At 50.0% G+C, this 15,844-nt stretch overlaps 1 protein-coding gene across 1 annotated transcript; it reads right to left on the minus strand.

Moving 5' to 3' along the window:
- Positions 1-7,325: 7,325 nt before the first annotated feature.
- On the minus strand, positions 7,326-8,167 carry LOC109779546 (uncharacterized). The gene has a single exon (XM_020338165.4). The coding sequence runs from the start codon at positions 8,070-8,072 to the stop codon at positions 7,644-7,646; it is 429 nt and encodes a 142-aa protein (XP_020193754.1). The 5' UTR covers positions 8,073-8,167; the 3' UTR covers positions 7,326-7,643.
- Between the last annotated feature and the right edge of the window lie 7,677 nt (positions 8,168-15,844).

The raw sequence follows: 15,844 nt of genomic DNA on the forward strand, positions 1-15,844 counted from the left end.
TTGGGGCCCACGGGTTTGTCAACATAGTTACATTTTTAGGTGCTTCAACGTAGTTACTATAGGAGATAAATTCACAACGAAGCCGGGGAGCTGGCAGGTATCATTTATTATCACTGGGGCAACAAGTATCAGCTGGGTTTTGGGCTGCCCCGTCTAGGCTTTCTTTTTTAACATGCGCAATCCACGACCTCGGATGGGAGGTCCATAGGCCTGTTTGTATTTTCTTGAGGGCCGTCATGTATCGACCGGCCTATGGACCTCCCATCCGAGGTTTTATTTTTCTAAAAATATTGGCAACCCAATTTATATTTTTTTGAAGAAAACGCAGAGGTATGTTCTATTTTTCTATATAAGATTAGGAACGCCTGGTCCAACTTATGTTTCCCTTCTAACTATATTATATATATCTAAATTATTTTATATGTTATTATATATTATTGTTATTTTCATCATATATTTAACAGATACTTACATATGTAAGAAAACAATATCCCACATCTTATTAACTTATAAAAATAATTTCTTAATAATAAAATCCTGAATTTTTTTGGCAACGAAAATCCTGGTGATTGTGTATAAAAGCTTGGTAAGATTTAAGGACCAATGTAATAATAAATCACTTATTATTTAAATATATATATATAACAAAATGCTCATCCCCTGTTTATTTTTTGATAACATTGTTGCGCACACCACAACATTATAATTAGAATATGCCCAGCAAAATCGTGTATTTTGAGAAAGTGAAAATGGCCTGTAATTTTTTAGGAAAAACATAAATGGGTCGCATGGACGCTACATTACTTGTTCACCCAGCCCAGCTAATGGACTGTAATTAAAAAAAAGATCAAATGGACTGTAAATTCTACCCCGCAAAAAAAAGACTGTAAATTCTGAAAAAATGGGTTGAATACGTGCCACATTTTTTGAGGCTGAAATGTGGGCCAATAGGTCGAAGCCAATGAAAGTCATTGTCAACTTAGTCAACAAATGATTCTGACATCGTTAGCCGTTGTATTTACATCCAACGACCGGCATCCATCTTCAATCTCTCGTCTTCTTCTCCAGCGTCGTCGGGACCACCTGCTCCCGCTTCCTGCTGCTAGCAGCTATGCTTAGCATGCTTCGCTGTGAAGCGCTACTCCACCGTTGGCCAGGCCATCCCTCCACCCCTCCACACCTCCTGTTCTTCTCCACCGACTGCCGAACCACACCGCACCACAACCAGTTAACCCTCGTACACCTCTCCGTCTGCGACTCTACTCCCGCGTCTTCCCATTTCCGGCTCGTTGCTGTCCGGGGCCTCGCCGTCGTCCACCACCTTGGATGCGCTCGGCGCAGAGTGGTCAACATGGTCAACGAACGACACCATCGGAAGTAGACTGTGCGTGGAGAGGCTGACAGCTGGGTCCACGGCCGCACGCAAGGAAATGCCTCCTTATTACGCACAAAATAATGATTCCTCCACCTGACAGCTGGGACCCACCGGAAGGGCCTCTGTATTTCGCAAAAACGTTCCCACCGCTGACAGGTCGGACCCACCAGCTATATCTTCGCATGCAAGAAGTGCCTCCTTATTACACACAAAAAATTGAATACCCCCTGCTAGCTGGGACCCACAATAGTGGGAGGCTGACTTGTGGGCCAACTAAGTTGACGGGGACGGAGGGCTTTGTCAACTTAGTCAATATGAACGATTCTAGCTCCAGTGATCGTACGATGTCCATCCAACGGCCGTAGTGCTTCTTCAATCTCTGGTCTTCTTGCTCTAGCCGCCCAAAGCAGCGCCGGTCGTGCCTCGTGCTCCTGCCTCCCGTGGCCGGCTGCGATGCCGCGGAGGCCTCACCGCCCCCTACTACTCCCACCGCTGGCCAGGCCATCCCTCTACTCACCCACACCCCCTGTTATTCTGCGGCGACGGCAGCCTCACACCGCAGCGAACCAGTGAACCCTCATACTCCTCTACGTGTGGGCATCCACTGCCGCGTCTTCCCCGGCTCCGCGTCGTCTCCTTCCTAGGTCTCGCCGTCGTCCACCGCCCTGATGCTCTCGGCGCGGCGTGGTCAACGTGGTCAAGGAACGACTTTCATCGGACGCGGACTATACGTGGATAGGCTGACAGCTGGGTCCACGGTCGCAGCAAGGAAGTGCCTCCTTATTACGCAGAAAATAATGATTCCTCCACCTGACAGCAAGGACCCACCGGACGGGCAACCGTATTTTGCAAAAAAACGTTTTCCCCCTGACTGCTAGGACCTACCAGCGACATCTTCGCACGCAAGGAAGTGCGTCCGGGCAAAAAAAATGATTCACCCCCTGACTGCTGAGACCCACCAGCTACATCTTCGCACGCAAGGAAGTGCCTGACAGTCGGGACCCACCTGGTCGAAGCGTACGTAGAGTTGTCATTCTGGTCGCGAACATGTATGTACATACTGGTCGATGTAGAGGCGCGCACGTGTCCTAGTAGAGGCGCACACGTAGCATGTACACGTACGTACAGCGGCCAGGGTGCAAGAAAGTAAATACGGCCACGTACGTACATACGGGCGGGGTCTCGAATGCCTACTCGCGTGTACGTACGGCCAGGGCTTGTGTACATGGCTGGGTCAGAACAAAGAAACTGCGTCGTCGTCGTGTTCATGGGAGGCAACGGAATGCGTCGTGTTCATCGGGAGGCAACGGAACGCGTGGGAGCCAACCGGCTTGGACGGAACAGCCGAAAGAAACGAGGCCTGACGTATCGCAGAACGGAGGAAACGGCCTTGTGTTCGACCGTCCACGTTCGAAACGGGATCCTGTTCATCGGGAGGGGTCTGGTGTACCGCAAAACGGAGGAAACGGACCTCCTACGGTCGAAACGGGGGTCCTGTTGATCGGGAGGGGTGTGGCGTACCGCAAAACGGAGGAAACGGACTTGTGTTGGAGCGCTACGGTCGAAACGGGGGTCCTGTTCATCGGGAGGGGTGTGGCGTACCGCAAAACGGGACTCCACGGGATACTGTTCATCTCCACCGTCGACCCCCTCTAGCCTCCACGGGCTACTGTTCATCCACCGTCGACCTCCTCCAGCCTCCACCAGCGACTGTTCATCCACGGGCTCCTGTTCATCCAGCCTCCACCGCGCGCTACTCCACCGGCTACTGTTCAACCAGCCCTCTCCACGGGCTCCTGTTCAACCACCCCTCCACGGGCTACTGTTCATCCAGCCCTCCACCATCTACTGTTCATCCAGCCCTCCACGGGGTGGTCCTGTTCATCCAGCCCCAACCGGCTCGATCGATCGGGGTCCTGTTCATCCAGAGGCAACACCACGGGGTCCTATTCATCCACCCCCACCGGGAACTGTTCATCCAACCCCCCCAGCAACGCTCACTGTTCATCCAGAGGCAGCATCGATCGGCTTCAGTTAGCAGCAGTAGCGAAGAAATCACTCGATCGGGTTCAGTTAACAGCCATCGATCGATCGCTCGAGTTCAGTAATGCGTAGCCTGCAGTGCAATCGCTCGGGTTCAGTAATGCGTAGCCTGCAGTGCAATCGCCCGGGTTCAGTAATGCGTAGCCTGCAGTGCAATCGCTCGGGTTCAGTTAGAGCCCAACGCCTCGCTCGGGTTCAGTTAGAGCGCAACGCCTCGCACCCACGCGCGTGCGTGTACGAGAGAAACGCGCATCGCTCGGCCCCGACCACCCCCGTAACCGAGAACACCCCGATATTTTCCTCGCCCTCGCTTCTACCACGGTTTTTTCCGTCATGGATGGCCCAAAGAATGTCATGCAGCTGTGTCTCTGGCCCGCCCAGGACGAAAAGCCCATTTTTTGTCATGATTTTTTGTCATAGAAGTAGGAGCCCACCACATCTATGATGATACCGGGTTTTGTCACAATTATCGTCATAGAAGTGTCATAAGTATGACAAAAAAATCGTTCGGCCCAAAAAGTCACGGATGTGTCTTTTTTTTGTAGTGTATGGTACTTGTGATGTGAACTTGTTAATATTTTGGCCAGGAGCAGCACCCTGGCGTGGAGCAGGGAAGGAGGATGCCCCTGCTGTTAATCTAAGTAGTTTGATGCCATTTCCGTTGCTTGCTTAGTTTGATCTCATTTGGCTGCTTGTTTTGTTTGCTGTCAATGCTTGCCTCTTTGATCTGCTGTCAGTTGTGCTTGTTGTTGTGCTGATTATGTGGTGGTAAGGCCACCACATTTGAATGGGGTGAGCAGAACACAAACGCTGTTTGTAACCAAACAGCTGAAGTTTGCATTTGCTCACACCCTAAGCACAAAAATGGCAACCAAACAGCAGGGGGGTAAGTGCCCCTTCATGCGATGTAGGCAACTAAACATGTTGCATCTGCTGCATATGAGGCTGCATATGAAGAACCAGGTTGGCTGGAGATGGACATGCAATGCGGATACTGTAGTGAACTGCAACCAAACACGTCCTATGGCACATAGTTTGCGTGCCCTCGAAAAAATTAGTGGCCTCTCTTCTCACAGTAGTGACACTGTTCACCTTCTTTCTTTGGGCCCACAAGATTTCATCTCTCCACCCCCCCCCCCCCCCCCGCCTTGACCCTGGCGAGGTCCTCGGCCCTGTCTCAGCCTTGGAGCTATGTTGCTCTTCACGCGAAATCGACTGATTAGGATCCTATTTTCAGGCAGCTGGCAAACAGCAAAAACTGAAATTAATCACAATAATTCAACCTAGAGCCTGGTGAACAGTACCACGATTTGAAAGTGAAAAAAGTTCAGAAAAAAATTCAATTCCTTTTGTGATGCAAGATGCTCTTGTGCGTGAACTCCACGTAAAATTTTGTGAAGTTTAGGCATTCGAGGAGGTCGTGGCAAAAAAAGACTGAGCCCGCGCACCAAAACAAGATGAGTCTGGGCACCAAAACGCCGCTCTCAATCAATCATTCCTATACTTGGACCTTGTAGCGGTCACCACCAGCTGTCCACTGTATGGTTGTTTCAAGTCTCGCATATCCATCTCTATCTATATCAAAAAAAATATTGGACAATAAGTTTCCTTTCTATATTTTTTTTTTCATTTAGTTTAGTTTAGAACGATGTGGGGTAAAAGCCATGCGAGTCTGCTAATTGATAATCACGCTGTGGGTCTCGGATGTTTCCATGGTAGCCTGCTGGAGCATGATGAATCGCAACAAACATTTAGAACGCATGCACGACCGGTTGTTGTACCGGATATTGTTATGCCAAACCAATTCTTCCCGTTTAAGCTAAGGTCTTTCTTCTGTTTGGTCAGTGTAAAGCAACTGGGATCTGCAATAAGGGTGAACGCATATGCATAATATAATTCTCCCTTTGATCCATATTAATTGTTGTTGTTTTAGTACTACAACTTTGATACTAAGAGTGGACGTATATGCATAATATAATACAATACTTCATATGATCCATGTTAATTGTCGTTGTTTGAGTACAACTTTGATTCAATTAATATAGTTAGGATGGAGTACTTTTTCTACAGATAGCATAATATAAGGGTTTCTTTTGTGTTAATTTTAGCGTGATTTTATCAGCTTTTGACATAACGGCTGAATGGATTCTTTTTATATGAAAAAAGCAAATGTGTTTTTTATTAGACAATAGAGGCCTTTATATCAGTGTGCGGTCTAGCGGGAAAATGAACCGTATAGGGAAAATTAAAACCCATCCATGTGGCATGCCATATCGGCCCTGACATGTGGGACCACCTTGGCAGAACGGCTACAAAATTTTAGAAGGGTAAAACATGGCACATGTTTGGTTAAATATGGTAAAATCCGATGAATTTTGAATAAATAGGGAACTCGGTAAAAATATGCCAAAAGATGGGGTAGAAAATAGAATTGACTCTTTTCATTGATCAATGAGTGTGTGCGCCAATCAAGTACCGAAGGAGCAAGTTGAAAAATGCTATGTAAAAAATATTGTAATCAAGGAATATCCCATAAGGTAGGAAAAATAAAGAAAGTTATGCAGATTTTTTACAGAATAAAAATAGTTAAATAAAACAATGCAGGCAAAGAGGGCAATACCATTGACCAAAGCATTCATCCATCCCAAACATATCTGCTACCCGAAGTGATGTGTGAGTGGGTTCTTTGGAAACACCTTCAAGAAGAAAAAGACATATGTGGGTACCATCATCGCCGACTGCAAACGATCACCCCGTTGAACACAGGACCGGATCCGGCCACACCAACTGCTTCCAAGGCTGACCCAAATACGATCAGTTCCAACCCAGTGTAGAGGGAGCGCTCTTCGATGATGCCTTCAAGGAGGAGAAGGCTGCCCTCTAGCGCGATCATCATTGACATTGACCCCCTCAAAGACTAAGGTTTAAGCGTGGGTAATGTCTCATCAACCAAGAAATATATAATTAAGAGTACTCATCTAATTAACTATTGGGCCACATATTACATCCCACGATTAACCACTCTTCTCCTTCATACGTTGGTTGGTTTCAACTCGGAGGTGGTTGATAAGTGTTGTGTTTTGGGTTTCGTGTTTTTTTAAACATGCACCCAACCCAAGTACATCAGTTTTATTCAAACTACACCAGAGCAATCTTCATATACAAACTCGGTGTGTGCGTGAGTGCCTGCTAAGATTCTTTCAACTCTCAATGTCCCCATAAATTACTGTTCCACACACACATCTGTCCGTGCTTTGTGAAGAGGGTAAACACTGATACCTTAAGTCAAAATACAACAGCTAACAAGTACTTTTTTTTATGGATGAAACTCGTGAGGTGACGTGAAAGTCCACAAATGAATATCAAGGTAGTGAATTCAGGGGTGTAATATGTGGATTTTATGGCACACATGGGCGGTGGCACACATCCCCATTATTTTGATTTTCAACCCTTTATATATTTTGAACCAAAAGTCCAAATTAAGTTTCGTTTGCATATTTGTGTTTCTGACGAGGGTTTTCAAATATGACCCATTTTAAATACGTTTTCATGAGTTTTCAAATTTTCGTTAAGTTTCAACTGTTGAAACTTGGTACGAGCAAACGACAAAAACATAAAACTTGGTACCAGCGGATGACAAGTTTTGAAACCTAAAACTTTGGACAGGCGTGTGCCCTCTCATCTACGTGCATCTACAAGTTTCCGGGGGCATTAGTGGGTAGAAGAACATTTACTAGGAATTTAGCATTTTTAGAGGTACAATTTGCAACAAGGTCATGTATTTCTGAATGAAAATACACTCACAGTGATGAAAGCAAAACTGCAGAAGATCAGCGCAAAAACTTTTGGAGAACCAAGGAGCAAGCTAAGCTGCATTAAAGGTGTGGCTGGATCTCACTCGACAAAGTCTCAATCAACTGACATAATATATATTGAGATTTAGCACGGTCTTTATGTAATATCTCATTAATACAACTTCAACTGAGATTTTGCAACACTGTTGATTAAAACTTCTTTTACACGGTGTCGCGGTGCTCACTAGCTAGTCACTACGCACGCCAAAAGCAGAGGTTTCTCGAGAGGAGATGAGCCAAGGAAAAACAGAGCGGCAATAGAACCATGTACAGCACAGTAGTGAGGCAGAGAGAGGCATGGATGGATCTTGGCTAAGTTGCAGAGCGAGCTGCTGCGATGACGGCGGGCCGGCGTGGGTGGGAGGGGACGATCAGGCGTTGGCGGCGAGCTTGAGGGAGGCCGGCAGCGGGCTCCGCATGGGCGTGCGCGGCGTGGGCGGGGCCCCGAGCCGGCGGCCCTCGGCGTCGTAGTAGATGGCCCCGGAGAACTCCAGCGGCTGGCACCGCTCGCCCATGAGTATCTCCTTCCTCCACACCCCGTCGTCCGCCTCCATGCCCCACTCCTCCTCCGCCGGCCCCGCCGCGGGCCTCCTCCTCCCCTTGGACGACGACGGCGTCGCCGGCCACGACAGCGCCCTCTTGGCCTTGCCCCCGGCCGCCCCGAGGAACGGCACGACGGCGCGCGACGGGAAGGACGAGCCCGGCGGGCGGCGCACGTGCAGCCGCCGCGCCGCCCGCGACAGCCGCCGCGCGCACCTGCCCACCAGCTCCGCCACCGCCTGCGCCAGGCTCACGCCCATGGCCGACGCCCCTTCCTCCTCCTCCTCGCCGACTCTCTTCGATCCCCCGTTGGCTTTGGCTCCTCTCCTCTCGTGGTGCGCTTGTGCCGTCGTGCGTCGCCGCTCCGCGGGTATTTGTAGAGCCCCACAAGCCGGTCGGGACCCCGGACGGTTCGGCTAGTTAATGAACTAGCACGTACGTAGCTAATTAATCATCATCAGTCTAGTAAGACCCGCTGATCTGACCGTGATTAGATTAGGTCGCTCGATTATAATTGGTTTTTGTTCCATAATTAAGATCGTCGGTCGCATTGTATGTATTTGCGGCTAGAACTCACGTACACGTACTTGTGGGCGTATTGATGGAGTGACGACGATGGGGCTTTGCGGGTGGCAGAATTACATGTCTATCATGGGTGGCCGGTCGGATAGGTCGTACTATAGTGCTGTTGGCAGTTGAATTAAATTAGTCAGCCTATAATTGCGTGGCTTTTCTGGTTTGGAATTTGACGGTTGGAATTAGGAAAGCGATCGGCCTGCCAAATTGGCTGGCTATGTTCCAAAGACGGAAGGAGCTAGACACAAACACGATCTACCTCGGCTTCCTGTACGCAGATATTGAGCTGACAAAACATCTTAAGGGTGAGGTTATGTTCAAGTGTACTGTATTGCGTCCTACTTCATCTCCCATTTGCAAGCGTGTAAGTGTGCAGTGAATAATAATATGCCATACACAAAGGAGATAGTCAACTCTATGTGGAGTCGGTCAAGTCAAATCATCGGGCAAGTATACAACTCAGGCCCTAATTTTTCTGAACAAAAATGACAGTCCGCGGAGTGTATACTACCACTCACTACTCACCAACCCGATGCCACATCGATGATCACATGCGCATCGTTCATGAGTGAGCTAGTTAAAGCTGAGAGCATCTACGCCCCGCGCCTCAAACCGGCCTCAAACACCCCGACGGCTCATCCGGACAGCGGGCTCATTCAGACATTGACCGGTCATGAAAATCTGATCCAGCCGGACGCATACCTCAAATGCCCGGGCTAACCGGCACCCCTCATATCCAGACCAAATATGGGAGGATACGGGGCACCCGGGTGCGTCCGCCACATCGGACCCGGCCCATGCTGTCCCACCCGACCCCACATATAATCCTCCCCATTCGCTCGCCGGACCAAACCTTAACCACTTCACTCCACTCTCCTCCGCCACCCAAGGTCACCTTTGGCGATCTCCGGCCGTCTCCGCCATCGTGGGCGGCGGATCCAAGTCCTTCACCTCCAGATCCGTCGACCACGAGCTCATCCCACGCGGCCTCGAGTAGGAGATGGCCGTCCGGCTTGCACTCTGCCGCTCCCGGGAGGAGGCCCGTGCACGGCAGCGCGCCGACTTCTTCCGTCGGGAATCCATTGCGTTCGCCCAAATGGCGCATAGATCTAGCGCTAGGTGTGTCGTCGCTGCCTCACCAGAGGCGTGTGCGGTCCATCTGGCGTTCGAACGCGGTGGCGGACGTGCAACCCCTCCGTTGGCGCGTCGAGCACCGGGACGCACCATGGGCGTCGTCCGACAAAAACATGGCACGGCGTGCCCGCCGTGCGAGGCGGCGGTTGCCCTCGCGGCGGTGGACGTCGCTAGGTGGAGTCACATTATGCGGTGCACCGTATGTTGTACCAGTCTGGGCGCCGCAACCGCGTCATGGTGGATGTCGCCGGCTCGTCCCAGGACGGATCCATCATTGATCTGACGTCCACTGGCACCGTTCGCGTTCCAGGCTCCGACAAGGAAGAGTAGGGCATGGGAGACGGCGCCTTGAGTCACATGAGCCGGCTCATGTCTCATGCCCTACTCTACCTTGCTGGCGACCAGACCAACACTCTGGGGAGCGTAACCGGCCGCCGGACATAGGCACGGCAGAGCCGGACGAGCTCCGCTCCGCGTTGCATGTAATAATATCGATTTGAGGTTTCTAATTTGAGATATCCGGATGTGTAATTTATTATTTGAGGCGTAACCGGTCAGTTTCCCCGACACGCCCTGGCGCGTCCGTGAATGTTTGAGGGATCGGATTTGCCAAGTCTGGTTATAGATGCTTTGATCCTGGTATTTTTACACGTCACGCGCGTGCACCCTCACGACGCAAGCCGACCGCGCCCGGCCATCACGTAGGAGGCACGAGCTCACGCGTCAACGCGTGTCGGCGCTGCGAGATAAGATCCACCTACCAGCGACGAGGATCCCACGTACGATACGATCCTTGCCTGGTTGCATGCCTTGGATTGGTTCCGCTTGTGTGTGTCCGGGCACTTCACACTTGTCGACCACTCGTCCACATGCGTTGTGCGTGCATCTGGGTGGCCGGGGGCGGAGAGCATGCCCCAAGCGATCAAGTTGGATCTGGATTGGTCTGTGGCGAACTTGCGCGGCGAGTGCGCCACATAGCGGGGCGCGCAAATGCTCGTCGTTTGCTGTCCATTTCGAGCACCAAAAGGCTACGGCTACGGCGTGGTGGAAGAATGATCTAGCCCACTCACTGAGCTTGTCGCAGATTATATACTCGTCATTTTTTGGGGGGAGACACAAACAATATCTCAGTCGTATCACGCCCTTCTCAATCGAGCTGCTTGAAACTATATACGCCCAGGAAGAAGGCCTGCTGACAGGCCTTGCCCCGGACCTGATTAGTGGGGGTGTAGCTATTCTTCAATACGCTGATGACACTGTCATCTGTTTTGAGCATGATAGAGAAGCTGCAATTAATCTCAAGCTTTTACTCTACATATTTGAACTCATGTCTGGTCTTAAAATAAACTTCTTAAAAAGTGAAATACTCTGTGTAGGAGGGGATGATGACCTGTTAACCTTCTACTCTGATTTATTTAATTGCCAGATTGGGCACTTTCCTATGAGATATCTGGGAGTGCCTGTAAGCTTTTCCACTCTACGAGCTTTTGACTGAAGTTTTGTGGATGATAAATTCCTTAAATGTTGTGAGTCCTGGATTGGCAATTCGGCTTCCTCTGGGGGAAGATTGACACTCCTTAATTCTTCCCTTACAAGCATCATTTACTACTATATGTCTATGTTCATGCTCCCTAAAAAGATCATTGAGAAGTTGGACAAGTACAGAAAAAAGTTCTTTTGGCAGGAAACTAGTGGTCGAAAAAGATACCACTTGGTTAAATGGTCTAGAATTTGTAGATCCAAAAATAAGGGGGGATTATGAGTTAAAGATCTCCATAAATAAAATATCAGCCTCCTCATCAAATGGTGGTGGAAGCTGGAGACACAACAAGGCCTTTGGCAAGATGTGGTTCGGGCCAAGTATTTTAAAAATGATACGGTATCCTCGGTGAAGTGTAAATTTGGGGATTCCCCCATTTGGAAGGCCATTTTGAAAGTTAGAGATATACTTAGCAGGGAGAGAGGTGGTCCTGAAATCTGGAGATATTACTAGACTGTGGAGTGACACTATTCTGGGGGAGCCTCCTTTGCGAAATCGATTCCCATCTTTATTTGGCATTTGTAACTACCAAGAGATTACAGTAGCTGGTTTTAAGAATTTTACGGGCGATGATTTCTTTAGAAGACGGTTGCACCCTCCTCTTGTAGATCAGTGGACCGAGCTGGGAGGGGTGGTGAAATCCTGGCCAGTGTCAACGGAACCTGACAAGGTTTGCTGGGCCCTTGGTAAGAAGAAAAATTTCACTACAAAATCAGTCTATGTCTACCTGGAGAGACAGTTGGTAGGATGTGACTATAGGTGGATCTGGAAAGCTAAGATACCCCTTAAAATTCAGATTTTCCTTTGGCAGTTGTTCCAAGATGCCATTCTGACTAGAGAGGTCATGAAAAAAAGAAAATGGGCTGGAAATCCCAGATGCTCCTTTTGTAGAGACATTGAAACGTCTCAACATTTGTTCTTTACCTGTCCCGTGGCTTGGGTGGTCTAGAGGACGGTAGGCTGTGTGTTGGGCACAGACTTATGCCCAAATAACATCTGGCAATATTTCTCCTGGTGTTATGTGTTCCTACCTGATGGAGCCAGGTTCTATAGCTTTGGCCTGGCAGCCATATGCTGGGCTATTTGGAATAGCCGCAACCAGGCTACTTTTGAACACAAACAACTGAAGACACCGTTTAATGTGGTATACTCTGCCTGTGGCTTTTTGACATATTGGGCAGGCTTGATGACTGGTGCTGACCGGGAGGCAATGGAGCGTGGTGCCAAGATGTTCAAGACGAACGCTTCTGCGATGATGCGGATATGTGCAGCTCCAGCCAGGGCGACGATGGATTGAAGCTGGTGTTAACTTCACTGGAGACAAGGCCTGCATCCCGGTCTGACCTGATGCCTTGTTTTGTGCGATATATTCACTCCTGTGCGAGTGTGTGCTTGCTCACCTGTGAGCCTTGCGAACTTGATGTTGCTGCTGTCGGTCCTTTTGCTACTTGTGGCTTTAGTTTGGCGTTGGGTGTCACTGGGTTTTCGCCCCACAACGGGCTGCTCGATGACGAGTGCTCGTGGTGGGTTTCCAGTGATGCTTTAAACTCGCGCTCCCTTTCTTGTTTCCTTAAGTTTGTTAGGAGGTCTTTGCTCAGTATGAGTTGGTTGGGATATGTGGTGACCTGAACTATGTATTTTCGTTATGATGAATAATGGAAAGGGGTTGCGCCCGGTTTAAAAAAAATACTTCATGAAAATTAATAAAAATACGCAACAGAATCACGCTTTTCCCTTAAAAAATACTTCATGAACTGCGAGTGTCCTGGTACTACCAGGCAAATCAAAGCAATCGAAGCGTCTTCGGCCGATTGCTCACGCACAGCAGGCCCCGAAACCGAAAGGCGTTGTTGCTTCACCCACAGTGGTCGTGCATCACACTTATGGATGATGATGCACCATTTGGCTAGCTAGACAGATAAGCATCATGGCTGCGAGCATCGCACAGCACGCAAGTTCAAGTCGTGCCCTGTCGGCGACAAGCTTAACCTAAACCCGTTGTCTTCTTTCGTGGAGCGCGTCTCGTGCGTGCGCATGTCGACACATACGCGGGGCACACGCAAGCAAGTTGCCCACTACCAATGTACTAGCATCCACCTAGGCTGTACTGCTAGCTGCGTGGTGGCGAGTGACAGAGAGCACTGTGCCACCGTGACACTCTCCGGGTCTTCAACTGATCCCCGACTCCACTTGCCCGGAGCGTGGGGTTTACCTTGTCTTCGTACCTGCTGCACTTGCGCCTGCACCCGCTGGACCAGGAAATTACTCCCTTCATTTTTATCTACTCTGCATATTAGAATTAACTAAAGTCAAACTTCATGAAGTTTTGACAAAGTTTATAGAAAATAATACAAACATTTGCCATAACAAATCTATATGATGTGAAAGTACATTCAACAATAAATCTAATGTTATTGATTTGTTATTGTATATATTAATATGTTTATTTATAAATTTTGTCAAAGTTTACAAAGCTTGACTTTGACTAAAGCTAATATGTGGACTAAATAAAAACGGAGGGAGTACAAAGCCAAAACCGCAAGAGGTGAAACATCTTCTTGCTCCGCTAGTGATGATGGGGCATGCGCCTTGGAGCTCCAGCCGGTGCGTGGCCACAGCCCGGAACGCCAAGGCTCGCCGCGGGCTGCGCGCAGACGCTCCCAGGAGAGTCTTACGCCGCCGGTCTCGCCCCCGCTTTCCCCCACGTCGGTGCTGCCTCGACTTGCTCGCTCCAGGAGGGACGAGGCTCGGGCTGGGACAACTGTTGGAGTTGTGTCGAATATAGTGTACGAGGTAGGTTACAGTTGGACTTGTAGTTGTATTGTGTTTAGATAGGATATGTTGTCGTGTCCTAGTAGGACACTTGTATCCTAGGCCTCTCATATATAGCGGGGGTAGACACACGATGTAACCTATGCCAACATAATAGCACAGGCGCGCAAGGGGGAGCCGGCGGCGTGTGCCGGCGCCCGGGTGGCCGGTGTGCGGTATTGTGACGGTGTCACGGGGAGGAGCGCCCGTAGTCATGCCCCGGGGATGTAGCCATATCGGTGAACCTCGTTAACAAATCTCGGTGTCGTGCGCGTGTGATTGCTTGGTCCTCGGATGATCGACGGTTATGCCTCGGATTTATTCTAACAACAACACCTCTGGCGGTCCCATCCTCGACGGTGTTGCAGCTGTGCTCACCAACGCATCTACTCCCTCCTCTGTCGCCGGTGAAGCCCCCTGGGTCCGAGGCATCGCCCCCCCCCCCCTCATCTCCAATGGGCCGCTTCAGCGCACACCATCCCCGGTGCGGCACCGCAGGGCTGCCGCTGATCTGCAGCCAGCTGGGGTTGGCCTCACCGTGCTCTTAGAAGATCGGCAAGAGCCCTTGCTACACTCCCTTGCATCAACGCCTCCCAGACCTCCTGCTGCGCGCCGTAAGACTCTTGCTGGAGTGAACATTGCCCGAACAAGTGCGGGCCTCTCGCTGCACAGGACCAGTGCGAGGCTCAAAGCTGCTGGCAGATCAAGGGTGGTGCCGGCGCCGGCGGCTGAGATCCTGGTTGCCCGCAGTCTGGGGATCGTCAAGGACGGAGAAGACATCACGACCAAGGCTCTGGATGCATTTGCTGAGCGTTTCAAGGAGCAGCTGTCGCTGGAGGTGATCTCTGCCATGCGAGATTTGTTCAAGTTAGATGATGTGCAAGCCGTGGGTGTGGAGGACGCCCTCATCCAGCACGGAGGGGAGGGTGCTATGGACATGGAGAGGATGGAGGACGCCGCTGCTGCCCTGCAGGCCTCCACCTGAGCAAGTAGATGTCTCTGGGTTGGAAATGTTCTCTATGTTAGCTAAATCATGGTCTATGTGTGTTGGTCTGTGTAAGTGTAGTTGGGTTGCATGGCACAAGCATAATCATAGCTGGGTTGTGTGTGGCATGTGGCCAAGTTCAGAAGTGTACTCCATGTTGCCATATTAGTGCAACCTATCAATGTTATGTGTTGGAATGTTCGGGGCCTCAACTGTCCGGATAGACGAGCTACTGTCAGCGCCACCATTGCTGCTTCTTCTTGCCATATTGTGTGTCTACAGGAGACAAAGCTTGACAATGTCGACATATTCACAGCTTCCTTCTTAGGAGGGAGCAGATTGCGCAATTTTGCGCAAAGGCCGACGAATGGCACTCATGGAGGCATTTTGCTGCTCTGGGACGACCACCTGGTGGAAATGTCTAACATCACCGCTACCACCTTCTACCTGTCCGCCATGGTCCGTATTCGTGACTCCGATGTGCAATATAAGCTCACAACCGTGTACGGCCCCACGGATTCTTCTCGCAAAGATGCCTTCTTCGCGGAGCTTATCAGCCAAAAACCGCCCAACGGTATGCCATGGCTTGCGGCTGGGGATGTCAACCAAATTACCGTGCAAGAGACAAAAATAAAAGGCATGTCAATCGAAGTAGAATAATCGGTTCTGAGCGACACTGCAAAATTGTGAGCTTAAAGAGATACACTTGCAAAATAGGAGGTTCACTTGGAGCAACGAGAGGGAAAATCAGACTATGTGCAAACTGGACTCGTTTTTCTGCAATGCCGAGTGGGACACCACTTTCAGCACTCATCTGCTTCACGCCTCTCGTCCTCACTATCTGATCACTGTCCGCTTCTCCTCACCGATGACAAGGGGCCTCGGAGGCCTAGAACCTTCAAGTTTGAATTTTTTTGGATTGCTATGCCCGGCTTTATGGAGGTGGTCAAAAAGGCTTGGAACGAGCCGCTCGAGCACGTTGAGCC

Source organism: Aegilops tauschii, chromosome 6 (assembly GCF_002575655.3).
Source record: "Aegilops tauschii subsp. strangulata cultivar AL8/78 chromosome 6, Aet v6.0, whole genome shotgun sequence".
Classification (NCBI taxonomy): domain Eukaryota; kingdom Viridiplantae; phylum Streptophyta; class Magnoliopsida; order Poales; family Poaceae; genus Aegilops; species Aegilops tauschii.